Source organism: Aphis gossypii, chromosome 1, assembly GCF_020184175.1.
Source record: "Aphis gossypii isolate Hap1 chromosome 1, ASM2018417v2, whole genome shotgun sequence".
NCBI classification, from domain to species: domain Eukaryota; kingdom Metazoa; phylum Arthropoda; class Insecta; order Hemiptera; family Aphididae; genus Aphis; species Aphis gossypii.
The window spans coordinates 31,386,997-31,404,834 of NC_065530.1; the positions used below are offsets into that span (position 1 = coordinate 31,386,997).

Sequence of the window (17,838 nt, forward strand, 5' to 3'; positions counted from 1 at the left end):
TTGTTACATATATGTAAATAACTGAAAATCGTGCAGACTGACTGAGGTTAGAATATTATAAGTATATTTCTTCGAACACCAACTAAAAAACGTAAGATTATTTGTAAATTTAAAATTGTTTTAATACCTTACTAAAACTTAAATAATATTATGTTGGTTAAAACAATACAATATTCTTAAACAAAACGCTATTTTAGAAACAACTAGAATGAATAAACGTATTAATGTAGTATACGAGTTTTTATAATGTACAATCAAAATATTAACATAAAAGACAAGGATAAAGGATAAATAAAGTTATAATAGGTAGTAATAATTACACAATAATACATAATGTTGACTACACACAATTTAAGGTGTACTATCAATAGTCGTGAATATAATCTTTTTAGGAACTTACAAGGTACGTTTTACAAGAACAATTTACTAAACATAATCTTATCGACATAATAATATCGTGTTAGTATCCGGACGAATTTCCTGGTCGCCTCCAATCTGGCATTGTTTCGATCATTCCTGAAGAGGACTTTGCAATTGCTGTTGCTGCTGAACCTATTGTATTCTTCAATCTACTTACTGGATGCCCAATATCTTTAAGTGTTTGTACGACGGACTAAAAATCGAAACATGGTTGGTTAAATATTGAAAAATATTTTGTTAAATATTATTATCTATCGTTATATTTCTATAATAACCTTTGTCGTTCCGTATTCATATTGAACAACCATAGGCATAAGTTGGTGGTAAATTCTAGGTTTGTCTATGACTTCTTTCAATGTCATATTGTACCATAGTTTTAGGGCTGTCACCTGAAAATGAATAAAAACGTATATTTAAATTACATTACACCTATGTGCAAACAATTATAAAATAATTTAAAAATATAGTTTATTAATTATCTAAATTTTATTATAATTAACTAGATAGTTATTACATTCTTAGTTGTACGATAAGATAAATACATTTATAATTCTTAAAAAAAACCATGGAATACTACTTCTCAAATACTTTTAGATATTAATATGATTAATTTTTAATTGTAGAGTCAAATATATTTTTATGAAATTTTAGGTGGCTAAATAGAATAATCAATATCAATAGCGTATAATTATAATATAACACAATAATATTAATCATAGTTAATTTAGATAAATCATACATAGGACGTGGCAAGCGTGATTTTTGATCCACCTGCTGCTCCAGCTCCGAGAACAAAATCTCCATCTTTATTGGTGATTATTGTAGGGCACATCGATGACATTGGTCGTTTGCCCGGTGCAATGAAATTGGCAGGCGAGGATGGAATACCGTAATAGTTAATAACTCCGGGAGTAGAAAAATCGTCCATTTCGTTGTTTAAATTAATACCAGTGCTCGGAGACACAAAACCAGAACCAAAGCTGAAAGAAAATTAAAATTCAGTGCTATGTTTACTGTTATTCAGTATTATGTAATAATAATAATATACTCATAGTAAATGCATGTCTTTAAGAATGCATTTCTTAAAAAGAAATATATATTTAACGTATTTTGTATGAGTATTTATTAACATTCAAAACACAATGTTCGGTAGACATCAATATGTTATGTTATAATATAATATTTATTATTTAATACATATTATAATACATTACATAAATAATGTTCAAAATTTAACAAATTTGAAACGGAATAATATTATATAAACAAAATATGTATTTTTAACTCAACTATTCAATTCAAATTGATGGTTAATATATTTTCTTAATAATAATTAATGCAATAATATGTCAGTTGCATGTAGGTAGGTTTCTTTTCATAAACTCTAAAAATAGAGTAAAGATAAAAAAAAATGTTTTGTCAAAGTGAAAGAGGGTGAATATATAATATGTACTATAATATAATATATTATTAGAATACGTCGCATCGTGTTGCATCTACCTACGAAATGTCCGTGGCTCATGCTGAACGGGTTATTACACTGCAGCCATGGCTTTGGTTATCGCTATTGGGTAATCGATATTCGATGTTTAAAAAATAAAACAAAAATAGAAGGACAACGTTAAGACGGTCGACGGTCAACCATCAACTGATGAGTACCGATAACGTCGTCAACACTTTTTAATAATATAATATTATGTTTTACTCACTATATATTTAAAGTGCTGGTTCCTACGACAGTGTTTCCATTCGAATCGGTTACAACAATATTAGCAGTTCCGTGATTTTCTGACGAATCATAGTCAGCACCATAGTACTTGGGGTCCAACGAAGTGAATGTATCGGATATTTTATTTCGAATACTATCAATATAGCTGTCATTTGTTATTTTATCATAAATCTATATAAATAATGGAGTTTATTCAACGATTAATAAATATTAATATAGTGTTTGCAGCAGAAAACATACATTGGTTACGTTTACGAAATTATGATCACCTAAATGTGTTCTCTCGCCAAATCCAAATTTGAAAGCCTCTACAAATCGATGTGCATCTAATCCAGGATTTGGTGCTGGTAATATTCCGTCCAATATTCGAAGTATATAGGCTAATATTACACCAGAACTAGGTGGTGGCCCCAAATGTATTGTATGTCCACTTTTTAAATGTACGGGCATAGATTCTTTAACTTCTACCCTGAAAAGTAATATGAAGCGTTTAATATTTATTGAAATTTATTGTTATTTGTACAAAATTAACAATTAAAAACCTACAATAAAGGAATAGTAAACTTTTAATTTTTCTCATAAATCTAATACAATTTATTTGTTATCAATTTATAATAATTATTTGATCTCGTGTATTTGTAGCTTGACTGACTTTAAACAAAATCAAACTTAAAATACCTACTTTGCGGACATATTAGTTAAGTTATACTTATTATGGCGACTAACTCATAATTGGCCAGGTCTTTTTCGGTTATGATACCGTTGACTTTTTTTATATCTTCCACTAATTGTTTTGTTAATGACCCATTATATATAGCTTCGGCACCTTCAACTGATACGATTTTCAATGTCTCTGCTAACTTTGGTAACGTGTAATGTTCTCCAGATTTTTTTACATGTCCAGTTTTTTCATCGAAAAATGCTCGTCTAAAACAACCATTTCCAACATATTATTATAAAAACCATATTGTCATATGTTAAACAAACATACAGTAAAATCTGCTTAATTAAAACACCGCATAAAGGGAATAATATAGACAAATTTACATACTCCCGAACGAATATATTAGTTGTGGGCAATTTATCTTCGTTTATTGAAGATAAACCATCGAGTATTAAGTAAAAAGGTAAAAGTGTCTAACTAGATATTCTAACTTATACTTATTTACTTTCTTATTGGAACTATAATTATCTAATCTGTATGACTCTAGTATATTTTATATATGTAAACATTATATGTACGAAAATGCCCCAACAACTTCGCTAGATATTTTGTGTAGACTCTGTCAATAAGCAATAAAGGAGAATGGACGATTTTCTAGAGACTAACAAAATATGAATTAAGTATGTTGATCAATTAATTTATAATAAATCAATCGAATAATTAATTTAAGATATATTAATTTATACTAGGTACTTATAATAATTTTTAAGCAAAATATGTATTAAGTGTCTATATACTTTGTAAATAATATTATTAATTATGATGCATATGCACTTTAATAGTTTCAGTTTATTAGTTATTTAGTTAATGAAGGCAGTCGGGTAATGAGGGCAATAGGTCACCGCCCAAATATGTCTCAATTAAGCGGATTATACTGTGTAAAATATTTTAAATATGACAAAGTAATATTTTTTTTTTCGTTGTACCTAAGAAATGGATCATTTTTTATTAATTCTTCGTGATTTTTCATGTTTATCTCTAGACGGTCGCTGATCTGTATTCCATTTTCGCATAACTCAATAGTTGGCTCAAATAAAGATTTCCATGAAACTTTACCACTACCGTATGACTTAAAAATCGTCGAATAGCCTTTGAGTTCCCCAGGAACAGCGATCGCCAAGCCACCTAATAGATATTTCAAATAGGTATAAATTCAAAATTGTTGGATATTAATTGTTTTTCATGAAGCTATTATAAACTTGTAAGACTATAATAACTTATAAATAATAACATTATAACATGAATAATAATTAATTAAATGTTGGTAGCTCAGATAAGCTACTCTAGTATTTAATTCTTATAATATAGTACGTATCCATATTAGTATATTTTATGTAAAATATCAAAACAATTTAAATAAAATACATATTATATTAGTAAACTGAAAAGGTAAAAGTAGGGATACCGATTAAAACTAGGTTTTGTCGGTGATATGTTGATTATGTTCTACTAATACCTAGAATTGTCCAATCACTCACTGCAGGTAAATTTCAGAATTTTTGATTCCGTTGAATTCGAATATACTGGTAGAAATGAATTCAATCAAAACTGAATGTATAAGGATAAAAATTAACTACAAAATCCATAATAGTCAAATATACGATGTATATTATAAGTCTATTTAGGCATGTAACACAAGTAGAATCATATTATACTAATTTCAATTTCATTACACTTGATTTTGTTGTTCAAAGAAGTATCTTTCTTTTATTTTTGGATTTTTAAATTTGCTATAGCATATTATTTATCCTAAAAATTACCATTTCTTGTTTATATATGCCAAAACTACAAGACCATTCGATACTCAACCAAATTAATTTGTATATTACCATAGAACTGACCAATATCAATTGTTAAAAGTTCGAAATTCTACGTTCTACCGAATAAACATAATAATCTATGTTGAATGACTGTCAAAATCAAAGTAAAAATCAAGTACAATTGTAGTACACAATTTATTATAAATGGCAATAAATCTATTACCTAAGAATTCTTTTAAAAATGTTTATTTACTATACACACCAAGTATTGACTTTTCTGGATATTTAACAAACATTTCAGCAGTTGCTGCAGCCGGTGCACTTTCCCGTGCATTGATTGTCGTAACTTTTTTGGTTTTTCCGTCGTAAATGCTCATTAAAAATCCTCCACCAATACCCATGTACTCAGGACATAGAACACCGTCACATAACATTGTTGCTATAGCGGCATCTACGGCATTTCCTCCTTTGGCCATCACATCCCTTTTGAAAAAATATCAAAATATTAAAATCAAAAATATTAATCGGAAATCTATAAATTTTATTTTTAATTATTTAATGAAAGTTTAAACCTATATACTAAATACACAATAATATAGGGTTATTTATAAATTATTTTATATTATTTGAGAGTAATGTAAATTTGTTGATTTATCTCTTATTATTTTTATAGTTTATTAAATATATCCTAAAAACAAAATATATTTATCGATAATATTGTATGATGATTTTTTCTTAATTTTTCTTTTATCTATGTTCTTAAGTTTTCAAAAGCTGTGCATGTATAGGTATTTATTTATGGGCAATTAAATCAATATAAATAATAATATTAAAATTAATAGAAACTATATTAACTATTTCTGTGTGGAAATCAATTATTTTTAAATTTAAGTTTTTTATTAAGAGCTTCTTTTTTCATAAATTTTATACCATATTTAACAAGTACTTAAAATGCTGGTTGAAATATATATTATATAACTGATAAAAATAAATTAATTTAATAACAAGAATAAAAAGTGATTAATACTATACTCATATGTTGTGCTAATAATATTCATCTAACGTCCTCAACTTATAACTGTCGTAGCATATATAAATAATATGTAAATAATAAAATTAAAATTATTGTAGTTTTTAGTATAAATCAACTTTAACTCAAAGCTAGTTATAAAATATAAAATACAGTACCTAAAATAAAGGTATGTAAGATATTATACATAATATTAGTACACTGTATTATAGATTTTGGTAAATTTCACACAATATTTATCTATTAAAGTTTTAATATTACAATATGGTTTATTATTGTGGAATAATGTACTTGACGTTATTGTCAATTAACGAAATTTTAACCAAACAGGTACGATATTTTTAAGAAATGTCATTAAATTTCTATTTTTAGTATTATTTTTCTTGTATTAAAGACATGTAATAATTACACTCCGATCTGTGCGCATGGTCCGCCGTTGGACACGACGCCAACGTTGCTGTAAGATCCCATTGGCATAAACGATGGTGGCAACTCATGTTCCGGGTCTGGTTTTTCACCGTCGGATCCATTTCGTGTATATACGAATAGGACTGAAATCGCAGCAATCAATACCACGACTACTAATAGAACAATGCAAGTTTTCGATCTGAAAAAAATAATATCGTTCCTACGCATTAGCCATTGATCGTGTTTGTGTTGTAAACAAAATATTTAGGCAATTCGATAAGCGCACTGCACTCGATCACACTTGAATCATTTTTATAGGAAACTGTCAAGACGAATGTCGTTGACGAGACATGTGATTGGTGCCAAGTACGATGTATAAGTAACATGCACAGTACTTAAATTATCTCAAATAATCAATACCATAAAAATAACTATGATAGTAGGCCAATAATTATTAAGAGATCCTAAATGTATAATATTTATAAAATATTAAATAAAATACATCATAAATGATGTAGAATATTACAAAATATAAGGGTGTGATGTTTAAATAAAATTTTAGTTCCTAATTGTCATAGACGATTAATTTCTCAACATTGACGGTTTATGTATAAATATTTATATGTATAATATAATATGTGTATAGTGTATACTTATAAATATTTATTAATATTTATAATTAAACAAATATAGACAGAAATATACAGAGATAATGAGTTACTAAGTAAAATATAAATTAAAACTAATTGAAAAATATACAGTATTTACAATAACATACAAAGGTTACGATAAAAATCAAGTAGGCAACTAAATAGTATAATATAGTAATAATAAAAATTATCTATAAAAATTCCCAATCTACTTGAAAATGATATACACTACGATCACCAAGATGGACTAATTTATCAACCAGAACTTTAATTAGATACGCATATTATATTTTACAATGTTCGTTACACTTTTGATTTTAACCTATATACAGTCATTTATCAATAGGATTATCAAGCTCTATTTGACATAAATGATGAAACGACGAACGAGTGTTACGTATACATAATATATATTCGCTAAAAGCCTGCAAAGATTCTTTGAATTTAGTTTTGAATGAAATATGTATGTATCGTCGTATCAACTGATAGATAATAATTCATTATTAAAATCCCAACGTCAACGGTACTATTGGTAGTTACTAGTTACAATTTAAATTAACAAAATATTGTAGGATAAGCCTAACTTTCTATTAAAATTATAAAATGCTACGTAGCCTACGTCCTACTAATCAACTATAAGTACATACCTTCCTATTAGATATTATAATATTGTAGTAATTAATTTAAAATTATCATAATATTATCAGAGGTTCTCTGTTTACCAATACGCGGTAATATATAAAAATAAGATGAAATTTCATGAATATAACGACAATATATACATTCATTTTTTAGTTTAAAATTCATAAAATGTTGATTGAAATAATTTCAAGTGCACCAATAGTACATATTATGCTTATAATATAATATAGAAAAAGAATTAATACAAAGGATGTACCCGAAAAACGAGTTTCTTCTATGTAAATCGGTATTTTTAAAAACAGCTATGCAGTTACATTTATTACAATAATATGATTTAACCATACGAACAATTTTGTTGATTTTATTTTATTATCTGCAGTTAGTCCAATAAAAGAAAATTAAAGTTCAATCAACTTTTAAAAACTGTTAAAAAATAAAATAAATATCTATTTGTTAGGTAAAAAACAAATCGCCGTTACCGCATATTATATAAAATAGTAAACACCTGACCAAAAAAACAATCCAACGCGACGTGTTTAAACTAAAAACCATGAAATATTATTTGATTATACGAGTACAACATCTATAATTGACTATTATATACTATGGTTTTAAAATGCATCCTATATTTCCATTCGACATAATTAAATGACGTTCACAATGACGACAATAATGCGTAACGTAACACTATAAAAAAAAAACATGCAAATCTTTCTATTATAGAGTAGGAAACGACTGTAACTTATCATTGAATTTGTCGGTATAATAATGTAATAAATGTGTTACATTTTATTAATTAATAATAAATCACTCACTATCATTAACCATTATTGTATAATGTATATAGTCGTATAGATACGATGAAAAACGATACTAAACGAGGACGATCTGATTGTCTATATTTCTAATTTGTTCATACCTTCTTAAGGATAATTATAAAGATAGTTTATTATATTTTTATATTGCTATTAGATAGTTATCTATTTATCTATTAGTAATAAATACACAAGGAAAGTTTTTTCGAAAACAAATCGCATAAAATAAATGATAATTAATAATTATAATAATATTATTAGGCGTATCATAGAACTGTGTAAATATAAGATATATACAACTAGATTAAAATAAATCTAAATATTTTTAAAATGTCATAGTGTACCTAAATACAAATTATTGATGCATGGTAATGCAGAAAAGATAGAAAGTTAACTACGAACAATACATTTTAGATTACTAAAAAATAGCTAAAATGAGAATACTTGCCGCCCCCCCCCCCTAAATTTCAAATCAAATCCGATAAACTTCCAAAAACCATCCTCAACATTTTAAGTTATAAGAATTTTTACTAGTTCAAAAAGTGGTGAATGATAACTGACACAACAAGAGAAATATCATAATTATAAGACCAATAAACTTCAAGTTTTACATTTTTTCATGGAAAATATAAAGTGATTTTGAACGACGCCTATTATACGTATAACTTATAATAGTATAATATGAAATATATTAATATTTGTATGTGTTGTACATTAGTGTAGGTACCAATATCCCATAAACATTTATTATTATTTTATTATCAGACTATGTATAGGTACTATATTGGTTCATTGTGTTCAAAGAACATGGGTAGTAGTATGTTATATAAATGAGTGTATCCTGGTAATTGGAAAACCTAATACTATTATTATAAATTGTAGACATAATACGTGAACGTCATAATCACAGTTACACATTTAAGCCAGTGTAAAATACAATATTGGTACTATAAGATACCAATAATTAATAATAAGTATGATTAAAGATATTAGTATTACATTAATCGTGATAATAAGTGATGACTTTTAGTAGTACATTTTTAAAATATACAATAATTCCTCACAAATTATATTTATATATGTTTAGTGGAGGAGGAGAGATGACTCACTTAACATCATTTTACACTTTCTTCTTTGGTTGCAGAGTAGCCAGAAGGTATACAATGTGATATACCATCATACGGTTAAACTCTTCAGAAATAATATACACAAGATAATCCATGTAACGTAAGACACTAATTATTTCAGGAAACACTAACGTTTTTGAAAATATATATTATACATAATTTTAAGTTACTTAAGTCACTTTGCTTTTTTGAAAAAAAAATATGTTTTACTATTTTTTATCATTATTATTTTTTTTTCAATTTTTAATACCTACATTAAGTCTTAATTCATATTCTTAAGAAGAATATTATTCGGAGAATTTCAATCAATAAAAGTTTCAGACATTTATATTTTTATGAGTTATAAATATTTAAAGTTTAAATAAGCGGAGTGATTGACCAAAATTTTGCATGGGTACCCCAGGGACCACTCCAATCCGCTTCTATACATTTTATTAATATATACTGATAGTGATCTCATACTTTTATTTATACTTTTTTTTGTCTTCACTCGTTCAAAATTCAATTTTCAATCATCGAAGTACTCCAAAAAATATTCCTGGGATAATGAACTAAAAATGCATATTTTTATCAAACAATTTAAAAAAGTATAGGTAACGATCAAAAATAGGAACAAAATTGAAAATATAGTTATTTAAAAAAAATGGTTTTTAACATCTTAAATTTATGTCAAACAATGTACAAACTGACTTTAAAAACGTTAATCGTTTATAAAATAAAGAGTTTCTTACGTTAAATGGATAACCCAATAATAGGTATCAGTGGAATCATCACTATAGTACTTATTAGTTATTGCTATAAAATATTTTAGTATAATTGATTGAAAACAGTCAACAAACGAACATTTTAGATGACTATCAAGGTTATCTGAAATTTATAATTAATTACGTCCGATCGATTAATGATTGAAGATAATATGCAATTCCTAATTCCACTACGAAATCAAATAGTTATAATAATATATTCGGGAAGCTATTTTGATTTGAAATTTGTATAAAATGTGATGTAGGTACTACATATTATATTCGTGATTCAAAACTTATATATAATATCTCAATACTGACCTATATTTTTTTTTCGTACTCCTGAGTATCGGTGTATTTTCCGATATGTCTACCGACGAACTCCTTTCCGGCGCGGAAACGCCGTCCAAACGAATTTTGTTCATTTGATTTTGAGCACAAAACTATGTTACGACGGAGCTTAAACGCGTACTGCGGTTGATATTACGTAAGTAAAACCGAACGAACAGCAGTACCGAACATCATTATGGTTAAGAATCATAATTTTATATTTTTATTCAATACTAAAAGACGATAATAATGTAGGTGTATACATGTGTATCGGTTTCGGTAGGTACTCTACAGTATGTGTATAAAACAGTATAGTTAACATGTTATCACGTTGTAACTATTAATAATTTTCTCAGTAGGTAAACATTTTTTTTTTTTTTTAATCAGCATTATTACATCGTTAAATAATATTGATAATAATATATTATACCATCATTGCACACGCATGTTACATAACATCTACGGCTGAATTATTATAAAATAAACATAATAATAATAAGGTGTATTCTATGTGTAGCTGATTAATATATGCTAATAGTTATAAATATAAAATTAGAACTCACCTGAAGTTACCCATCATTGTGCATGGGCCGTATCGTATTCCGAGTCTGTTAAAGAACCGATGTAATCTGTAAAATATACAACAATAACTATGAATGGAAAATTATGTCGATGCTTAAATATTATATTATATTAATAACATATAATACATATATATACATTAAATAAATACACTTGTATCGGGTTTACTTCGATCGGACGGTTTAAAACAGAGACGTTCACCTCGTTGCCACCTAAAGTTAACTGAACACTGAACGTGCTTTAAATTTAAAGTATCTTTTTTACCATATTTATGAGAGCATACATATTATAATTTTATTATGATTTCTAGTACCTATAATATTATTACAGCACTTTAGAATTAATTTCTGATAATCCTCTACAAGCCACTTGTTGCTGAATAGGTCTCGAACGGTGTTAAATAATAAGTATAGTATGACAATAGACATAACGAAAGTTAAAATTGCATAAGAATGTAATCAGTCATCACTAAAAATGATTCTCCAAATTATGTTACAAGTGCGCCAATTATTTCAAATACGTACCTATTATTATGATTCAAAACCAATAATCATTTATCATCATTTACTTGTCATTCAAAACTTAATAATAAATAACGGTGCTTTATTTATAATCCACAAATCATGACGAAATACTACAAATAATAATTGAAGATGGTACTATCAAATGTTCACTGTATAATTTCATACTATAAAGCTTAATTTTAAACTTAAGTATTACACTTATACGTATTATAATATTAATGAACTATAGTTGATGAAATAGCCAATATGTATACTGTATAGGTACTTCTTATCTTCTTACCTAACTAAATATTTAGTTCTTAATGTTCTTATACTTTTATAATAGTATGTTATGACTTACGACTATAGAAAATACGAGTAGTTCAATAATTACTCTATATTGTTGGGTACATAATCTGTTTTGTAATATTATATTATTTACGAATTTAAACTTTAAATACATTTAAAGAAATTTGCAGCTTTAAAATTCTGACTAAAGATAATTTATAAAAATTTAATTAGAACATTTAACTTTAATTAACATTTTATACTTGAAAATAATATTGTTGAATGTAAAAAAATGACTTTGTGTGTATTAAATTAAAGGATATATTTTCAATTTTTATTAATATTACCTATTAGAACTATTAGATACATACATGGAATTTAAGAAAACGCTACTTTGTCTTTATGTATAATCTTATAAACGTGAGTACAAAAGAAACGATAATAACTATTCTATTGAATAAAAAATAAAACATGATAAAAAGCATCTATGCTAGAGAAAGAGAGAGAAAGAAAGCAATTGAGAGAAGAAAAAGATCAAAGCCATAAAACATAAAATAATAAAACTTAAATTAAGTTAACATCAAATAGAATTGCGCTCAGCTTTTTTTATCTAAACATTTAAACACCAATATCAAAACTAAAGTACAAATATCCAAATTTTTTCTTAAGCCAATTTGAAACGTATTGACTACAGCTCTCAGCTTAGGAGCGCAGCAAAAAACTCTAAAGCTAACAGAATCCAATCATTCAAAAATATAGCACTTTGACGTTTTTTTAACGCCTCACCATATATTTCCAACCAAACACTACTAGAGTTTAATATTAAAACTATAACGATGATAAAGCACTCCTCTCTTAGATGTTTTAAATCTGTTTTAAAATTTCAATTTCGAATAAATAATAATAATAATAATAATATACATATACGTCAAAATTCAAATTTTACAGGAGAGACACAAAACGTATTTTGTGTAATTTATTACGTTCCCTTTTCGAAATAAATGAAATAAAGATACACATACTATTATACGTTACGCTGTTACTATAGAAACACGTAGATTTGTTTCATTTTTACACCAAATAGTGTGTTAAGATACTAATAACATAATATTTCTGTAAAAATCTGAAAATATCATCAAAATATTAGACATGTTCCCTAACAAAAGTGGTACTAAAACCTCCAACAAACTGTCAGGTATAACAGTAAAAAGTTTGGTGATGATACGTAGAATGATGTGGATTTATATGCGAGACAAAAAATCAGGACTTGGTTTTATATTATAGATGTTATAATATATTAAAATAATTGTTTAAAGCGTATAGCTGAGTAATTGCTCATGACTAACCTCAGAATGTGTATAGAGAATCGACGATGAATCAATTATTATTGTCGACTTATATGAGATGTGACAACGGCTCGGTGCTTTGAACGATCCTGTGGAGTTTAAAGTATAGATCACTGGGTTCTAACTACGACTGATGAACTTAATCTTGAGACTCGAATAGTTAAGATAGGTTAAAACGCATCCAATAATAATAATAACCAATAGAAAAGTAGTACATTGTCAGTAGCGCGCTGATTGGCTGTATGATGCGAAAACCCACAAAATTCCATGCCCAAAGTTATTGTTTAATAATCATTATTATTGTTATTAATTTAATGGCTATATAATATTATTATATAATGTATTTACCGGGTGTAAGAATAATGATATTAATGTGAGAAAAAAATTGGTTTTTATTATTTATAAGTATATCTATAAACACCTTAAATTATTATTATTATTATGCGTAGGTATAAGGTATGTACACTTTATAGCATTTTATGATCAAAATTACTATAAAACAAAGAAACAGCCCCACAATTTATAAACAACTATTCACGGGAGAGGAGCACGTGAGCGACAGCTAGTAGTTTATAATACCTATTTTATTTTTTTTTTTTATTTCGAGATAGGTAACCTACTCCTTTATTACACTTTGATGCATCTTAATATACATTTTGTAATATTTTAAATGATATTCATTATTGTGGTTTAATCACTTAGTCGCTACAGTGACATAATTTGGTCATATTTGAGAGGAGAAGATGACATTTTTATACATTTTTTTGTTACCCACTCCCCCCTTGGTAATAAAAAAAAATGTTTGTGTGTATTATAAGAACCCCTCAATACAACCATTGTGATATGCATAATATAAGTACATATTCAAATGTATGCATACGTGGAAACCAATAATAAATTACATCATATTAAAATATACCTATTACCTACACATACCAATGATATAATATTATAAATAATATACGACTACGTTGCTGATGCGTGTCGTCATTCCCCACAATAAAATAATATATTCGACCATGCATTGTTTTATTTTTGAAGCACAATAAAATATGACATAATTTATTCCTACAATAGTGTTTATTGCGAATCAATATTATCTTAGTGCATTTAGCATTGACACTTATGTAGGGTATTTGGTTTTTTTTTTACATCATTTTGTAGTGTGAAATAAATACAAGGTAAGCCAGTATACAAAAAAAAAAATCAGAGTGGGAATAACACCCTACAAATCCCCTACCTGCAGGCTGCAAGTAACTACGCCAACGGGTCGCTTTATTTTTCCGATTATTGTGTCAAATAATTAAGTACCTAAACATTATTACTTTTTGATCTTAATTGTTTTAAAATTATAATTCTTATTATAACATATTTGGGAAAAAATTTAACAGTTTATTATAATTCATAATTAATTTTCGTTATATAGTTATTTAATTAATTTTTAATACGTTATGTATAAGCAAATTTTATTAATGTTAAACCCATATATAATACATTCATACTGTACTATACACTTTATTAATAGAAAATAATACAATAATAATTTAGCATAATTTGATTGGTTTTGGTCACTTCTGAAAATTATTGATTCGATACAATTCACTGTAAATTGAAAAATTTTAAATTGCAAAAAAAAAAATAACTTTTTATTTAAATATTTCAATTTATTTTTAATTATATCTATATAATATTTACACATTATAAATTATTGTTATTTAATAAGAAACATACTTATAGGTCTGTAATTTTTAGTTCTATACAAGTATTAGAGCCGCTTATCAAAAAAACAAATAACTAATAATAATGCTATTTGAACGAGTTGCGTATATTAACATAACTAATTATTGTAGATACTATCTTATAATAATGTAATAAATATTTTAAATTCAGAAATTGACACTTTTCCTCACTTTAAATGTTACAATAGGTAATTATGTTTGAGTCACTCTTCTAATTAGCAGTTGGTATATGCATGCGGTGATATACTCGTAATCACGAACAGATTTTTAACTAAAGCTACACTTTAAGTTTAGATAATTTTTAAGGTAGAAAATAGTCAAGCTCATAAATTATTTTAAATAAAGTAATACATATTAATTTCCATTTAAAATTACTCTGACATTAAAATATGAAATAACCTGAGATTTATTATAAGATGATGGATTATAATATAACAATTTGATATTTAATTCACATTAAGCGTATATTTCATAATAAGAGAAAGGCAATCTTCTTCGATAATAGTAATGTCTACTACTACAGTAATGGCATTAATGACAAATCAAAATTTTAATTTACTAACAATGGAAGTACATATTTTATTTTATTCAATTATATAATGCAGTTAGGCTAATAAATTCTGTACCTAATGCGTATAATGAAAATCAAAAAAATCTTTAACAAATTTAAATGTTATACATTAAATTATGCATAACTACACGAGTATTAAGTACTAATATGTATATACAGTATAGATACCAAATTAGAATTTTTAGTTATACATCATGAGTACGCATTTGAATTAATTAAATATTTGCATATAATATTAAAAAAAATACAGAGAAGTACCTAGTTACAGCTGCTAGTAAATGAGAATACATTTTGATAAATTATTTTATATATATATATATATATATTAACTACAGACAAGTGTACTCTTAGTAAATTGTATTAATCTTCCGCCCATATTGATCGACGTAAAAAAATTTAAAACGTCTAAAATTGTATAATAAAAATGTATTATTGATGTAACCATGTAGATAAAATCATGTTATTATAATTATTATAAATGTAATATAATTACATTAATTATAATTATATAATATAAATACTTATTATTAATGTTATTATGTTAATACTAATAGCATTTTAATAAAAATAAAATTTTATAAAAGGAATTTAATTTTAAAATGAATAATATTTTAGAAAACATGAATAAGATAAACACGTTTCTTCCAAAACTGCATAATGTACCTAATATTTATTTATGCATTGTACCTAGCTACTAGCTGTTAATAAAAATAAATTGATGGATTACATATATATTTATATATATATTTCGTGTACTCATCTATTATAATTTATAATTTGTTACAAACAAATATTTCTATCAAACGACGTAAAAATCTAAAAACGAAAATAGGTTGATACTTTATTAAGTCGTATTGTAGCTACTATTTAATATTAAAAATAAGAAATTATTAGCAGATTTTAACTCCGTCGCTATGCACAATAGACAAAATAAAGCTATATCGTAATTATTACTGTTAATCAGATAATAACAGTATATAATTCAAATTATATGCGTTCGCGCACATTTTTAATATACACAATAATTGATAGGAAATGTATTGTGTTAAAAAGTTTGAGCATAATAGGTTAGGTTAACACAGTTAGGTGTACTTAACACAATGATTTTATGTCAAAAAATGAAACACATACATATCTCTAGTGGACAAATTAATTAATTCAAGATCTAATCTATAAAACAATTTATTATATTTGTTACCTATCTAATTAGTATAACCAACATTTTTTTTTTTTTTTTTAAGTCAACATAAGTAATTACCTAGTTGGTTATTTATGTTAGTCAACACAATACAGTACTAATAGTGATTAGTGAATAACGTTTTGAAATATGCTCTAAAGAGCCTATACAAATACATCATACACAAATAAACTCTATTTGGAATGATTTCATATTATTATTGTGTATATTAACCAATACAACTTGTTAGTACACTTTATGCTACACTATATATTATACTTGTTATTATAAACATCATTGGATTTGACCTTCTATAAAACAGTGAAAACTCTTTTTGTAAAATAATAGCCATGATCACGCAAACTCAATCGTACAACAGCATATTCAACATAAAAATAAAACTTTATATAAACCTTAAAAATGGAATTTAAATCTGTGTTAAATATTGTGTTAAACACTAAGTATATGATGAAATACACAAGTAAGTAGACAGAATAACTAAATAAAAAAAAAATGTATTAGGTTTTAAAAATGTGTGTAATCTTGAACCATTCATTTTTCATTTGATAATACTAAATGTCGAATTAGCTTAGAATTAACCTAAGTACTATATAGGTGAAGGTAATATTTGTAATTATATTTTTGATACCTTAAATTTATTTGTCCAATTTGCTTATTGTATTGTATAAAAAAAAACGTATATACAATAATAAATAACACTCACAAAATAAAAAAAAATTAATCAAATAAACATATTAAGTGTTTATCAAGTCACAACGAACTACGGTACGTAAGTAGTACTGCCATCACATTTTATTTCGTACTACTGATTAAAATACAACGTGCTATTAGGAAGGTACATAGACAACACTGGAACGAAGAGAGAGCGCTTCGACAGGCTAGTGTATGCGTTCAGTGATTACCAAAAAGTTATGACAATAAACGTCCTTGAATTTTTTAAATACTTACAAAGTTATAAGTGAGAATAAGCAGTTAATAGATTAGTATAGATGCTTAAGTACGTATGACGTGTATAATATGTAGTGCAACTAAATATTTATACAGCAATACAAGTTAAACAGATGAAATTCACAAGAAAATATCTATTCTTATAAATAGGTAGATACCTATTTAATCTACAATAAATATAATACAAATGCAATTATGGTGAAGTTTAATATATTTATAGTAATCAGTAATATCATACTGATATTACTTATTACCTACATGTTTTAATTAGTTTTATTCTTACAT

The 17,838-nt window shown here is 25.9% G+C and overlaps 1 protein-coding gene across 7 annotated transcripts; it reads right to left on the bottom strand.

The window, feature by feature from the left end:
* Nucleotides 1–281: 281 nt before the first annotated feature.
* LOC114125485 (scoloptoxin SSD14-like) lies at nt 282–17,420 on the bottom strand. 7 transcript variants are annotated; one of them, XM_027989157.2, is made up of 11 exons: nt 17,234–17,420; nt 10,942–11,007; nt 6,073–6,270; nt 4,896–5,116; nt 3,800–3,998; nt 2,876–3,076; nt 2,390–2,618; nt 2,130–2,320; nt 1,160–1,400; nt 696–809; nt 282–613 (listed from the first exon to the last, which is right to left on the bottom strand). In XM_027989157.2, exons 2-11 carry the CDS (start codon nt 10,956–10,958, stop codon nt 461–463), a joined length of 1,764 nt encoding a protein of 587 aa, XP_027844958.2. In that variant the 5' UTR covers nt 10,959–11,007; nt 17,234–17,420; the 3' UTR covers nt 282–460. The 7 variants fall into 7 exon arrangements, with proteins under 7 accessions (XP_027844958.2, XP_027844960.2, XP_027844957.2 ...); XM_027989159.2 differs by lacking the exon at nt 17,234–17,420 and adding an exon at nt 13,098–13,116; XM_027989156.2 differs by lacking the exon at nt 17,234–17,420 and adding an exon at nt 11,099–11,249.
* Nucleotides 17,421–17,838: the final 418 nt, after the last annotated feature.